This window comes from Coptis chinensis, chromosome 9 (genome assembly GCF_015680905.1).
Source record: "Coptis chinensis isolate HL-2020 chromosome 9, ASM1568090v1, whole genome shotgun sequence".
Taxonomy (NCBI): Eukaryota; Viridiplantae; Streptophyta; class Magnoliopsida; order Ranunculales; family Ranunculaceae; genus Coptis; species Coptis chinensis.
The window spans coordinates 11,748,981-11,765,016 of record NC_141464.1 but is presented as its reverse complement, the minus strand read 5'-3'; the positions used below and the strand labels follow the sequence as shown (position 1 = coordinate 11,765,016).

Sequence of the window (16,036 nt, the reverse complement as noted above, 5' to 3'; positions counted from 1 at the left end):
GCGTATTTTCATCATGAAGAACATAATACAGGTCTATCGCCGTTTTTGCTCATGTTTCTATGGTAATCTTTTTCCCTATCTCTTCATACTTTGAGGACAAACATAGTTCTATCATAGAGTTGGTATAGTAATATTTTGCAAAAACTAGGCATTTTCTATATAGTATATAGTATACTATATTTCTTCCTTTAAAAAAAAAATAAAAAAAGACCAAAAATATTTTTCCGTTTAGTATTAAAAAGTCTTGTTTCCTTTTTCTATGATGAATAAAAAGTTTAGAAGTCTCATTTTAGCAATAGAGTAAGGACTTGTTCTTCGTACTTAGACTAATATACGTACAATAGTTTATGCATCTTTTTATGAATGGCATGCATCAGCATTTATGTGTATATAGCAGTGAGTTTTCGAAGCCAAGGTTAGAACAATTTAGTTCCATATCCTGTGAGAATCTAGCCAAAAGCCTCATCTGAATAATTATTGAGTGATGACACAAAGGATGTTTGGATTGAAAGACCACACGTCTACTTGCTTGATCACCATGCCATATCCTATGAGGGAATTTAGGCTTTTTGGATCAATATAGCCAAATAAACGTTAAAAACCCAAAAAGATAGTTTTCCTCTAGTTACCCCTCTTGAGCCTTCACCATTTCTAAAAGCCTTTTTATTCTTCACCAATAATTCCTAACCCATCACAACACACAATAAAAAGCTTACCCAGCTGATGAGTTGAGAACTGGATGGATATCAGAAAAAAAGAAGATGAGACCTTGTACAAAAACAGAACAGTTATTTGCTTTAGAAAGAAAAGAAAGAAAAGATAATAAAAGAAAAGAAAGACCCATCAAAAACCAAAACTCCAAAAAAATTCAAAGGAGTCAAAAATCGAATCTCCCAAAAAGTTCAAAATCAAAATGAGATGATATCAAAAACAAAAAGAATCAAAAGAAAAGTTAGAGCTCCCAAAATTCAAAATCATATGGAGTCACAAAGCCAAAGGGCTAAAAGAATGTATCACAATTCATAAGCAAAAGAACAAAACGAGGTTCTTCTCTAGTTGCAAGTATCTTGAAGACCCAATTTCTCATCTTATCAGATTTTGTTTTTCCTTTCCTTTTTCTTTCTAAACCATCACCCTATCCCCGTAACTCCTAATAAAAGACCTTCAGCTCGATTAGAAATATGATGGTGTGATAGTAAGTGGCAAGTGTGATCAATCGACCCCGGTTTCTTTGGACGTCATTTGAGTATGCGAGGAATATAAGTGCCCACTGCACTTGAGAGAACAAACCTTGAGTGAATCTATTAGAGAGTTGTGATTGCAACACACCCCTGTGAGAACCCAACTTAAGGAAGCTCTCCAAAAGCCTCGGAAACAACTCTGCTTTTGCATTCCATTGCTCATATTTTGTACAATTATCTTTAGATGCTTAAATTACTGTACATATGTTATTCTGAGTTCAAAGGAGCTTGTCCTTATTCACCGCTAATGAGATGTATGAACTTTTGAGAATAAATAAGGAAACAAGACCCTTTGTACTAAATAGAAGAAGTTTGTGAGTACTTTCACTAGAAAACTCTCACGAGGCTTAAAAGCTCGTCCATTAGGGAAGTCCTAGTGGTTTAAGGCTTTGTTGCATATGGTCAATGCAATCGCACTCTACGAAATGAGATTAGTGTAACGTATAATAAATCACTTATTTGTGATCTTAGTTTTTTCTCTCATCCTTGCTTGAGGACAAGCAAGTTGTTATTTGGGGGTGGTAATCAGCTTCCAAATGTGCATTTTATTACCCGTATATTGCTACATTACAGTCCCTCTTATGTTTAATGAAAAGACAACTTATAACTTTTACTGCCTTTTTCAGGTTAAGGACTATTTCATACAACTTATCATAAAAGCTACGTCTTAGCACCAAAAGGAGCATTAATCACGCTTATTATGAAGACCAATAGCTGCTATGGAAAAGTGCTGAAAAAGTCAAGTCATCTAGTCAAAGTCAACGATCAAAGTCAATAGTCAAAGTCAATAGTCAAAGGACTCAATTCAGAATACCAAAGATAGAGGCCCTTATTTCAAATTATGAAGAATTATCCCTAAACCTATATTGGTCAAGAAGGCACCAAAAAGCAAAAGCAAAAGCAAAAGTGAAAGGGGTGAGGTGTCTAGTTTAGAATGGATGAGGGCAAATCTGTAAATGGCAAAAGTAGGGGTATTTAATCAAAAAGCAATGGAGAGAGAACTCATCCATTGTCTTAGGATCTAAACTATTTGGTTTGTTTATTTTCTTGTCTTGTTTTTCAATTCATGTTTTTAATTTATTGTTGTTTTATTTTATTCTCAATCAACTTGTTATTTCATTTCATTTATTTCAATCAACTTGTTACTTGTTCTTTGTTTCAATCTTCATCTTGTTTGCTTGTTTCATTTCAATGTTTTCAAGTCATTTTAATCAACAATCAAAGCTTTCAAGTTCATTAGCTTATAATTATTCTAATATTCAAGAGTCTACCTTTCTTTTTCTATCTCCCTCACTCAAACTCTAAACAATTTAGGATGACCCTCAACTTTTAATCTAACTCTTTTGAAGTATACTCACTACAATATTAAAGCTTCATAGACAGAGCTTCAGCTACGCGAGTTAAGGGATTTACTGCGCAAGACATGGAATATCCTGACCCAGGCGAATAGCTCGGTGATATAGGTGACCCTTAGTAAGCAAAATTGATCTCAAACCGCCCATAGATTGCGTTGTTCTATGAGTTGGTATGTGTAAAATCTATTGCCCATTTTGAAAAATCACTTAACTATTGATGTCTCGATAATCTATCATTAACAGCACAAAGAAAACAACATTTTTGAAAAAGAAGTGTAAAATAAAGAAAATAAAAATTGTATACTCACTCCACAGGTTCACACTTACTCCAACGACGAGTAAAAGGTGTTTTACAAAGAATATGCGAGATATACTGTGGACTAAGGCTCCGACACTTACAACCACACCCTCCAAGTAGAGAAGTTCGGTTACCTTATTGATGTATCCCTTTAAAGCAAAAGATGGAATGGAATGGGAAAGGAATACATTGGAAAAGAGGATTCAATCCTCATTGATGGGATCTTGGAGAAGGATTTCTTCGACATCTGTAGACTGTAACTCATGAAAATTCTTGAGGTCCTGACCATTGACTTTAAGGGTACTGTTGTCCTTATGGTTCTTTAAAGTAATAGTCCCATAAGGGGTGACTTCAGTTATATTTAAAGGACCAGTCCATCGAGTATTCAGTTTTCCTGGAAAAAGATGCAATCTAGAGTTATAAAGCAAAACTTTTTGACCAACTTCGAAATGTTTTTGTAAAATATGCTTGTCATGAATCCTTTTCATGTTGGTTTTGTAATCTTTTGAAAGGTCATAAGCATCGTTTCGAATCTCTTCGAGCTCGTTTATTTGTAGTTTACGCTTTTCACCTGCCGCATCGAGAATATAATTAAGGGTTTTTATTGCCCACAGAGCACGATGCTCTAATTCAACTGGCAGATGATAAGGTTTTCCAAAGACATGACTATAAAGGGACATCCCTATAGGTGTTTTAAAAGCGGTTTTGTATGCCCATAGTGCATCGTTCAGATGAAGAGACCAGTCTTTCCTATTTGGATTAATTGTTTTTCTCAATATATGTTTAATCTCTCGATTAGAGACTTCAACTTGACCACTTGTTTGAGGATGGTATGGAGTTTCAACCTTGTGGGTTACTCCATATTTTTTCATGATATGTCCAAAAACTCGATTGCAAATATGTGACCCACCATCACTGATGATGGCTTTTGGGACACCAAACCTTGAAAAAATGTTTTCTTTAAGGAAACCGATGACTGTTTTGTTATCATTGCTACGACATGGTATGTCCTCAATCCATTTGGATACATAGTCTATGGCTACAAGGATGTAGATGAACCCATTAGAAATTGGGAAAGGTCCCATGAAATCGATGCCCCAGACGTCGAAAATCTTCACTATGAGAATGGGATTTAAGGGCATCATGTTACATGCAAAAATACGACCGAGATGTTGGCAACGAGCACATGCCTTGCAATGAAGAAATGCATCGCGAAAGAGTGTTGACCAGCAGAATCCACATTGTAAGACCTTAGTAGCAATTTTATTGGCACTAAAATGGCCTCCACAAGCCTGCTCATTGCAGAAGGAAAGAACGATAGATTGTTCCCATTCTAGAATGCAACGTCAGATGATCTGATCAGGGCAGTACTTGAAAAGATATAGGTCATCCCAATGATAGTACTTTACTTGAGCCAGGAACTTCTTCCTCTGATTTCTATTCCACAATGGCTGAGTCTCTTCAGTCACCAGATAATTCACAATATCAACATATACCAGGGTGCAGAGAGGATTGCGTAAAGGTGTTCATCAGGAAAAGAATCTAAAATGGATTCGGAATCACTGTCACTATCATCAGTTAACCTAGACAGGTGATCAGCCACTACATTTTCAACTCTTTTTTTTATCTTTTATCTCTAAGGTGAATTCTTGCAGGAGGAGAATCCATCGGATAAACCTCTGCTTAGCATCCTTCTTCGCGAGAAGGTACCTAAGTGTTGCATGATTTGTGTAGATTAAGGTTTTTCAACCTATTAAATAAGGACAAAATTTGTTTAAAGCATAGACAATGGCTAAGAATTCCTTCTCAGTGGTCGTATAATTTCGTTGAGACTCATTTAGTATTTTACTTGTATAGTAAACAGTTGTGGGTCCCTTATCATGTTTTTGACCTAGAACAGCGCCAACAACATAGTTGTTGGTGTCAGACATGAGCTCAAACGATTTTGACCAATCAGGAGGTTGAATTATAGGTGCAGTTATTAAGGTGGCTTTCAACTTTTCGAAAGCCTGCATGCATTCCGAGTTAAACTCAAAGGGTGCATCTTTTATAAGAAGATTAGTTAAAGGTTTAGCAATTTTTTAGAAATCTTGGATGAATCTTCTATAAAATCTAGCATGGCCTAGGAAGGCTCGTATGTCACGGATGTTCTGCATAATAGGTAGAGTAGAAATTTTGTCTATTTTAGCTTTATCTACTTCTATACCATTTTTAGACACAATGTGACCTAACACTATTTCCTTTTTTACCATGAAGTGACACTTTTTCCAATTAATGACTAAATTCTTTTCTTGACAACGCGCCAATACTTTGGATAAGTTGGATAAGCAATCGTCAAAAGAATCTCCATAGAGGGAAAAATCATCCATAAACACTTCCATGAATCTCTCCACCATATCACTAAAAATGTGCAGCATGCAGCGTTGAAATGTGGGGTGCATTGCAGAGACCGAAAAGCATACGTGCATAAGCATATGTTCCAAAAGGGCAAGTGAAGGTAGTCTTTTCTTGATCTGCTTCATCAATTAAAATCTGAAAGTACCCTAAATACCCATCCAAGAAACATTAATAGGCATGTCCTGCTAAACATTCAAGCATCTAATCTACAAATGGTAGGGGAAAATGATTTTTCCTTGTGACAGCATTCAACTTTCGATAATCAATACAAATCCTCCACATGATGGGAACACATGCTGGTATTAACTCTCCTTCCTCATTACGGACCATTGTAATCCCAGATTTCTTTGGCACCACATGAATAGGGCTGACCCATTCGCTATCAGATATGGGGTAAATGATTCCAGCATCTAGTAATCTCAGGATCTCCACCCTTATTACCTCTTTCATAGCTGGATTTAACCGGTGTTGTGGCTCTCTAGAGGTCTTGGCATTCTCTTCCAGGTGAATCCGGTGGGTACAAATCTTTGGATCAATTCCTTTTATATAATCAAGAGACCAACTAATAGTAGAACGGTGTTCTTGAATCACTCTAATCAAACGCTCCTCTTCCTCTTTTGACAACTGGGATGAAACGATGATGGGATGTGTACTATCTATATCAAGATAGATATATTTTAGGTCAGGAGGGAGAGGCTTAAGAGCAGGAGTAGGTGTTATAGGTAACAATGTCTCTACAGGATTCTGTTCTTCCATTGAAAACACCTGAGCTGGTGATGTTTCTTTATGTTCAAGTAACTCATCATCTGAAATGCATAAGGGAACTGATTCCAAAGCTACCGAGGTATCTTCTTTATACTGATCCATATCGAACTCTGAATCCCTAAAGGATAAAAACTGATGCACCTCATTTTTTGGGAAAGTCCAGTCACAATACTCTTGCACTACACTATCTATCATACTAACTTCGTCATCCAATTCTTTTTCCATCTACTGTTGCATCATCTTGAAAACATTTACTTATACTGAGAGGTTTCCGAAAGACATGGTCATAGATCCATTATGGCAATTTATGAGGGCGTTGGCAGTTGCCAAGAATGGGCGCCCTAGAATGATGGGTATAGCATCATGAGTAATTTTGGTGTCGAGGATGACAAAATCAACAGGGTAGTAAAAATCCTTAACCTTGACAAGCACATTTTCGACCACTCCTTTTGGGTATTTGATGGATCGGTCAGCTAATTGCAATGTCATGGTGGTAGGTGTAAGCTCGTGGAAACTGAGTTGTTTAAAGAGGTAGTATGGAAAGAGGTTAACACTTGCTCCAAGATTAAGCAACGCAGTTGCAGTGTACTTGTCTCCTATAGTGCGAGGGATGGTAGGACGACCAAGATCTTTATATTTGACTATTCCGTTGGTCTCTGTGAGGGATGGAAATTGTTCTGTAAGGAAGGAATATTTTAGAATGTTAGTTTTCCTTTTGTTGGTGCACATATCCTTAAGAAACTTGGCATGCTTGGGTAAATATTTGACGACATTGAGAAATGGCAGGTTTATGGTTAGACTTTTAAATGTTTCTCTGATTTCATCAAAAAAATTATCCTCCTTGGGTATCATGAGGTGAGCTGGAAAAGGTGTATTTGGTTTGTATTGTCTAACTTGGTTAGGCGGAGGAATTGATGGTTTAGGGACTGGAATATTGCTAGGAATATGTAGAGGTATTTGGTTTTTAATTTATGGTTCTGGCACTAGAATGGTTACCTCTATAGGTGTAGGGTTTTTTGGTAGGACTAATTTGTTGTCAACAGTTTTGCCAGATCGCAAGGTTGTGATTGCCTTAATCTTTTGGGTTTTAAGGTTTTGAACTTTTTGGCTTGGTAATGAACATTTCTAGGTTTTATCTTGGGGTAACAAGTTCAGAGATTGGTGCAGGGATGCTAGGATTTGGGTTTGCTATTGCATAACAGATAGTATTATTTTGGTAGGCTTATTTGTTTGGACACTAGTTGATGGTGTAATGGGAACTAGGTCTCTTTGGTTGTTAATATGTGAGTTTTGATACTTCTGGTTAAACTGGGATGGAACCAATGCTCTGTTCTGATTGTTATAGGTATCTTGTCCTTGTCCTTGTTTGAAAGTATTTATTGGTTTGTTAAAACCTGGTGGTGTTTGGTTTTGTGGAACGTTTGTCCATGCGAAGTTTGGATGTTGTCTCCACGGTGCATTTGGTACATTGAAAGCACATACTTCTTCTGGCTGAAGAGATGATAGGTTTGTGATCAAGGGACAAGTGGCATCTATATGATTTAAGCTTAGACAGAAATTGCATGGTAAGGTATTTACATTCATGACAGAATTAGGGGTTTGGTCTTTTTGTTTGGTTGTGAGGGCATCTATCTTTCTTGTGGTGGTTTATATTAAGGTTTTGATTTCTGGATCTGATTTTACCTAAAAAATACCACTAGCCTTAGTTGTACTAGGTTGGGCTGTTCTGGAATTGTTTATGTCACCCTAATGGGTACTCTTTTCAGCTTGGTTTTCAAGAAAAGTTTAGGCTTTAGTTGCACCTCTATCCAAAAAATTGCAATTACTCATAATGTCGAGGGTTACTTTGTGTTTTGGGAGAAGGCCTTTGAAGAAACATTGGACAAGAGTGGATTTTTCTAGTTTATGGTGAGGACATGAATGGAGTAGGTCAGAGAATCTATCCCATGCTTCGAAAAATGTCTCACTCGGACTCTGTCTGAAGAACTATATCTTGCTTCTTATCTATTCTGTTTTCTTCGGAAGAAATAAGTACTTCTTCATGAAGGAGAACACAACATTTTCCCACGTATCGAAAGAGTCGGTCTTCTGTGAGAGAAGCGAACTGTGACTCTTACCAGCTAGAGTGAAAGGAAACACTCGTAGCTTAACCTGATCGTCGGTGACGCCCGGATGATAAAAAGTATTACATACTTCATGTATCCGGCGTAGATGATCATACATACTTCATGTATCCGGCGTAGATGCTCGTACGGTAACTCGTGTTCTAACCCATGGAAGATGGGTAGAAGATTGAACATGTTTGGTGGAATCCTAAAATCACTCGTAAGCGGTGTGAGCCGTATACAAGATGGAGGCCCATCTTGCAACGGTGTGTAGAAGTTAGAGAGAGGCTCTTCAGCTTGCAATACTTCGCCAGCCATCTTATGAGATGGAGGACTAGAAACAGAAGATTGTCTAGGGCGACGAACTCTCCTACGTGAGTAAGTTTTATTTTTGCTAATACTAGAAGTGCCTGAACACAGTATCATACACTTTTAGCAAGACCCCAGAACTATCCTAACATGTACAAATGGTGCAATGTATACTCAAGCAATCGAAATTTGTTTTTGCAAGTAAGGAGTTTTGAAAACTTTGCTTTTGTTCTATATTTTACTATGCCCTGTTCAGAAGAACAATTGGGTGCGAGACTAGGATAGCTCTACTACATGTCTCAGAAGAGTAGGCAGTTACTTCACCTAACTGATGTGCTGCCAATAATCTCACTCACAATGAATCTGGGAGAGGGAAGTGAGGAAGGTAGTTGGTCCACCGGAATCTGATAACTAATTACTCTAAATCTTTGTGGCTATATTTTTGTCCTTTTCTGGAGGAGCGTGACTACTTTGGGCTCTAGTTGATTGATTTTAATTAATTTTTTTGGTCTAGGGCTTTCAAGAATCAAGCAACGTCCAATTTACTTTCCAATGGTTGTTATGTTGCTCGAGTTCAACCTTATGCGCGAATGTAAATTACAGTGCGGAAAGTAAATTTCAAACAATCACGTAAGCATACTTGAACACACAAGTATCCTCTTACTTGGGCTTCGAGGAGGTTTAGAATTTACCTCTCAAGTCGTGCTTACACGCTGCTTAAGGAGAAGGCGACGTCGGTTGGCACGTGATTTGAGAATCAAGGCCAACCTTTCGAGCTTTACCCTGTTTTAAGTTACAATAAAGGCCCACTTAAAAAGCCACAAGTTTGGTTTTTGACAATTTATACAACTTTGGCTTCAAGGGCCCAAACTTAAACTAAACTAATATTATACTAATCAAATTAATTAGTTTTAGATTAATAACCTAGATTAACTAGAGTCAAATGGACTTAGAGTGTTGATTACCAAGTTGATTCAAAGTGCGTGAGCTATAATCCACAACTTGCCTCACACACTTGAACTTCCGAAGGCAATTAAAACTCTAATCCCTTAGTAAGTATATAACTTAAACCAAGTTTAACTCATGTTCATCATAAGAAATCAATCAAAAACTAATTTTTCCTAATTTTTTTTCGTTTTTCTTTTTATCACTAACTATTACAATCAAGTTCCACTGTTTTCTCCTACTCTATTACAAAATTCGAGCTCAGAGTACAACTATTCATCACAAATCAACCGCCCCGCCTGGATGGATACTTACGTGGGGGTGAACTTATGGCCTCAACCTAGCCTAGCCCACGGTCGCCCACCGGTGTTGGTGACTTTTCGTTGGCTTTTGTGTGTCTTCAGCTCCTCTCCAGCCTTGTTGTCCCGCAACCTGATTTGTAAAAAAGTATATCAATACTAAGAAACAATAAAATAAAATAACGAAAAAATTTAAAAAAAAAATAGAAATGGGGAGATGAGAATGATGCTCCCTTTTTAGATTCTCAACCATTCACTCTCACTCCTTCAATCCCTGGCAGCGGTGCCATTTAAAGCTTTAGATTGTGGTGAGTGTACTTCAAAAAGTTTGTTTAAAAGTGAGGTTCATCTTAAATTGTTTAGAATTTGAGTGAGGGAGATGTGAAGAAGAAAGGTAGACTCTTGTATGGATTAGAATGGTTCTAAGCTAATAAAAACTTGAAAGCTTTGATTGTTGTATTGAAATGACTTGAAAACATAAAAAGGAAGATTGATTAAAACATTGAAATAAGAACAAGTAAGCAAGATTAAAGATTGAAACAAAGAACAAGTAAACAAGATTGATTGAAATAAGAACAAAAAAATAACAAGTTGATTAAAATGAAATAAAACAACAAGAAAATAAAAACATGAATTGAAAAAAAAAATGCAAGAAATTAAACAAAGCAAATTGTTTGGATCCTAAGACAATGGATGGTTTCTCTCTCCCTTGCTTTTTGATTATATACCCCTACTTTTGTCTTTTACAAATTTACCCTTCTCCATTATAATTTAGACACCTCACACTTCACTTTTGCTTTTGCTTTTGCTTTTTGGTTTCTTCATGACCAAGGTAGGTTTAGGGAGAAAGTCATCATATTTTGAGATAATTATCTCCATCTCTGGTCTTCTAATTTGAGGACTTTGACTATTGACTTTGATCGTTGACTTTGACTATTGACTTTGATCGGTTGACTTTGAATTTTTCAACACTTTTTCATAGCAGCTACTGGTCTTCATAATAAGCGTGATTGAGGCTCCTTTTGGTGCTAAGACATAGCTTTTATGACAAGTGGTCTGAAATACTCTTTAACCTAAAAAATGTAGTAAAAGCTATGAGTTGTCTTTTCGTTAAGCATAAGAAAGGTTTTAATGCAGCAATATATGAGTAATAAAACACACATTTGGGGGTTGATCAGAGAGCATGTTTGCCTACCACAAGACTGACTAATACTGCTTGTTGATCCAGAAGAAGAAAACGACCCAAACTGCTGAGAAGGAGGGGTTGGAATGTATGGACTATGAGGGTTTGGAGTGTATGAATTAGGAGATGTATAGAGTAGGAGAGGTTGGAAATTTTGGATAATGAGGAACAGAAGGAGCAACATGAATACATTGTTCTTGTTCAACCTACTTACAATAGATAGTTGTTTGCTTAGCTTCCCAAAATGTAAGTTGAATACCGCTAAACTTGTTTAGATCAAGCATCATGATATCTTGTTCTTTTTGTGCGTCAAGCCCCAATCTTTTCTCTTCTGTATCATTTTTCATTGAGAGGAACATTTGTCGTTTTAGGTCTGTTTGTTCTTGCAGATATTTTGCAATTGTAAGTTGATTGTCTCTGACCTCCTCCAGAGTTTGTGCCATTTGGTACGCAACTTCATCAACATTGTTTTTCTTAAAATTTCTTCCCTTTGGCCATTTTTCTAATCCGGGCACTTCACTCGATGGCTGACTTTCTTCATCTAATGAAATATTGGCTATTCTAATATTGTTAGCAGTTGATCATATCCACCACTGCATCACTACTAGAAGTGGTTTTTAAATTTTTTGAACCACTATCACTTCTAGCTTGATAGTAGTGATTCCATTTTGAACTTAAAATTAAAACCCAATATCAATGCCCAAATTTAAATGGTTCATTAATTTACAACAGTTAAATAAATAGTACGAGCTCGTGACATTGTATCATTTGCATTAGTACCACTAGCATTCACTCTCGATTGTTGATCGATCATAATAACCTTGAAATAAACTTACCGCATGTTGGATTTGGTGAAAACAAGCTTGAACCGATCCACCAATTCATGGTTGGCCTACATAACCAAGCTGGCTCATACGCTTGTTCAGTTCTTCAACAACTTGGTAAAAAAAAACAAATCTATTTTGCCCTGTTCCAACAATTGCATCTTCTGAAATAAAAATCCAACTATGACATAAAATTTCATCTTCTACGATTGTGAAATTTTTTGAACGACCTTGAACAGGGGTATGTTGCCTATTTTCTTGGCTTTGGTTTTGGCTATTTCTACCACCCTATTTCCTCTACGTCTAGACCTTTGTGAAGACATTTTGTTGAATAATGAAAAAAGAAAGATGAGAAAAAAGATGAGTGAATTAGTGAAAATTGAGTGAGGCACTAATGCAATATATATAGGCCACCAGTCCAACGGATCTAAATATATCCGTTGGGCCTAACGGCACAAAATCCAGCCCTTTCAATTTTTTATTTTTAAAAAAATAGAAAAAAGTTTGGTCGGCAAAACTAGACCCGTCCGATCCGCTGCTAAAATTGTGAATATTTTGGTTGTGAATTTAACAATGGTTGAGATAGAAACGAGGTTTTAGCAACGTGTTGGTGACCCAAATTGCCAAAAAAAATTGCTACATGTCACATTATAAATGGTTTTTAGCATTGCGTTGATGATGCCTCTTAAACTTAAACTTAAAGTGATCCCCTTGAAATTGGTGGATAAGTTATAGCTAGCATATTCGAATCATACATTTCATAGATTAATGAAGAATCTTGTGAGTCTGTGATACTCGGCATATCCCTACTTAACTGCATTGCTTGTCTGCTTAAATGAATTCTATCCTGTATGTATAGGATACACTAGAAAGAGGTCCTTCAAATATCTTTCTGACAAATGACTTTCAGAATTTATCTTCTGGAAAATTTTCTCTGTTTAGAAAAATATGAAGACAACAAGAAGTGGTGTCCATTACAAAGACCAAAAGCTCTTATTACCACTTTCTAGCTTGTCACCTTCTCTTCACAAAAACGAAGAAAAAAATCCTCTAAAGACAGTGAAAAGGAGAAAAGCTCAGCTCCCTGTCCAAAAGGCAAGAAAATGTACAAAATCGTACAAACATACCATACACATTCTCATCAAAATGATTCCAAAAGCAGCAAACACCTTTGCACAACTGCTCTGCTAGGCAACGGACTGTAAGACTTTCAAAATGTCCGTAAATGTGACAATTCCGACCAGACTATAATCGTCTTCAATGACCCACACATAATTGATACGGTGCACAATTGCTTGCATCATTACTGCAACCAACGAGCTCCCTGGATGGCATACAATTGCCTCTGCACTGTTCACCATTCTCGTTGAATAACTCCCAGATCGATTAAACCTACCCGATATTCGCAATGAGGAATTGGACAATGAGGAAGACTCGTCATCTGATGACGACGACGATGAAGACAATGCTGAATTCGAACATTCATCTAGTAACTCCAACATTCCTTGTAAATTTCTTTCCTTCAGTCTTGCCTTCACGACTCGAACCATATCCTCTGGGGGACAACCGAAGTCGATGTAGGCCATTAAGTCACCTGCCGAGAGTGTTGTAATGGCAGTTGTGACTGTCTCGTCACAACTTGCCAACGTAATTGGAGAGATTTCTCCAATTAGTTTACCTTCATCATCAACCACAGCAACAGAAGTCTGTCCAAGCAGAGCACTAGAAATTGTATCAACGGCAGAGGAAGCAGGATCATAGTAACTAACAGCAAAGATATTATTCTTAACAATGCCAAGTGATTCAATTGAATAAGCCGGGATTGGGGAGAAAAGACCAATGGAGTTGAGTAGAAACCGAACTACATCTTCTTGAGTTAGCCAACAGAATTCTATTCCATTATGAAGATTGGGACTAGTTGAAGCTTTTTGATGGAGCTTCTTTCTTGAATTAATAGTGATATTGCTTCGTATTGGAACTACAAGGTTCTGAGCGCCTTTAAGAATCAGATCGATTGCGTCTAATAAACTGGATTAAACACATAACTAAAGTTAAAATCATTTCATACGGATTCAACACAAAAGCTGAAATTAATATCAAGTAGGGAGATTTGCCCAAACAAGGCTTGAATTTCATAATGAAGCTCAAGTACAATGTATCAAGATTCAAGAGCAATACTTCTGAAAGAATCGATAGTAGTTTTCACAGCATAGACAATGTTCTGTAAATTTTGAATTTATCCAGAAAATAAAATAAAAAAGGAGGAACAGATTCAGCTGAATGGTGTTGCATGACAAAAATTTAAAGGGGAAAACAAGAATAAAATAAAAAAAATACTAGGCCAACCATGTAAGTATATGAAAAACAATTGTGCAATTGATTGGTACAATTGTAAGTTTGTGGTGGTGGTGGTGAGAAGAACAAAATTTCAAAACCTAAAGCATAGAGCATAAAAATTCTTCTCTTAAGCCTAACTTTCGCGAACCTCGCGAAGAAAAAAAGTGTTGGGCAAAATATTCAATGACAAACTGGATTGAAGGAATTAAACAAAATTATAACAAGCAGACCATTCTATTGCAATTACAGAACTCTTTAATTAATTAACACTAAAAAAAATGTTTACCTCAGATGCGAATCAACATGTCGAACAAGTCCGTCAACCTTAGGAAGAAGAACAGAAACAGGATTATCAAGTGCAGTAGAAGGGGAAGCAATATTTTCTTCATTGCACAAATAACAAACAATATCAACCATGCATATTTTCCCAACACATTGACACTCATTCATCAACTCTTTCTTAGAAGAGTGATTACAAGTCCACACACTTAGATAGTTTTCATGAGATCTTTTTAATGTGTGTAAAGCATCAGAAAGTGTTGAAGTAATCGATAGAGATTTTAAAGGTGGTTTTCCAAGACAGAGGTCTGATACCTCGTAGGAAGACAGTGTAACTGCCATGCAAATCAAGGATTTTAAGGTTTACAGACCCAAGAAAAAGAAGTGTTGAGTTGCTGAGGTGTTTAATGAAGAGAAGAGGGCGGTGGACTGGTGGCTGGTACTTGCAGAAGTTTGTCACAATTAATTTTAACTTGTAAATTAAGATTCTAAATTACGAGAATTACAGAGGTACGGTTACACTAGAGGTTTGGACTTCCGCGTCACTGTTACAAATTTTGCACTAGATGTTGAAGTATGAGTGTGTCTCACCCTTCTGACAAGAAACAACTCTATTATTTATAGCTAACAACTGTACGGACCCTAAATCACCTTCATGACTTCATCAACCCAAGTCACTTTCACCTGTTTTAAACTTCCACTTTAAACAAAACGTGCTCGGACAACTGTAAGAAGAATTTGGTCTTTGTAATTCCATTATATTTTCAAATCCCCACCATGTGACCATTAAATTACCTGTCGCCTTCGAAGTAGAAGATTCCTACGTACTGCAAAAAACGAGATTTACAAATTCTACACTGGTGAACTGGCCGGTGCATGGTGTAGATGATCCAGACTTAAGATTAAATAAAGATTTAAAACAACTAGTCTTAGTTGGTATACGAGTATATCACTACCATGCACTAATGAGTGAGGTTTTCGTTCCAAGTTTAAACTAAAGATGATTCTTAGATACTTCATCAACTTGACAATATAATGTGCTAAATTGTTTATGTTGACCATAACATTTCCGTACTCATATTTTGTTTTGGAAACATCATTTGTGCGGGTCACTTACCATGCATGCCAGTTCATCCATAGACCAACACCATCCAACTATCCATTTGTATATAAGCTCATTTGCATATCATTTATAGCTATACCATGCATGTTAAACTAATCAGATTGTACTTTAATTAAACAAAGATGCTCAATTGCTCTACTGGCTTGTCCTTCAATTTGGATCTTTTTAATGTTAGTTCTTTGTGAAGACTTGAGAGTTAGGAGAGAAAGTAGCCCACATGATATTGACTCAGAGTGCTTTTGAGTAGGGAAATAAATATATTTGTTCAGTAACCTGATCCACTTGTCATAAGAAAATGCATTAGACGTACATCGAATACATTTCTCCTTTCCGTGAAGAGCGAATGCCCACATGCTCTTTTCTTATTAAGTTATGGTGTTGACAGAATGCACCTGATTTCCTGATTAAATTAATTAGGTAACAATTGGAATCATTTAAACCGAAATCTTGTTTGGGGAAAAGGGCGTCCTAATAGTGAAAATTGATAAGTTGATAACCACTTTCAATAGAAAAGCAAGTGCAGTTGTACGTGCATCAGTGCATGGCAAAGGTTGTACAAGTTTTATGACTTAACCA

General features: G+C 36.7%; 1 protein-coding gene and 1 non-coding gene across 2 annotated transcripts; one reads left to right on the top strand and one right to left on the bottom strand.

The window, feature by feature from the left end:
* Nucleotides 1–7,956: 7,956 nt before the first annotated feature.
* Nucleotides 7,957–8,062, top strand: LOC147474767 (small nucleolar RNA R71). The gene has a single exon (XR_015209994.1). It is a non-coding gene; the product is annotated as a small nucleolar RNA R71 (small nucleolar RNA).
* Nucleotides 8,063–12,633: 4,571 nt separating this feature from the next.
* LOC147474766 (CBS domain-containing protein CBSX5-like) lies at nt 12,634–14,930 on the bottom strand. Its single transcript, XM_086584666.1, has 2 exons — nt 14,345–14,930; nt 12,634–13,749 (listed from the first exon to the last, which is right to left on the bottom strand). Exons 1-2 carry the CDS (start codon nt 14,677–14,679, stop codon nt 12,909–12,911), a joined length of 1,176 nt encoding a protein of 391 aa, XP_086440792.1. The 5' UTR covers nt 14,680–14,930; the 3' UTR covers nt 12,634–12,908.
* Between the last annotated feature and the right edge of the window lie 1,106 nt (nt 14,931–16,036).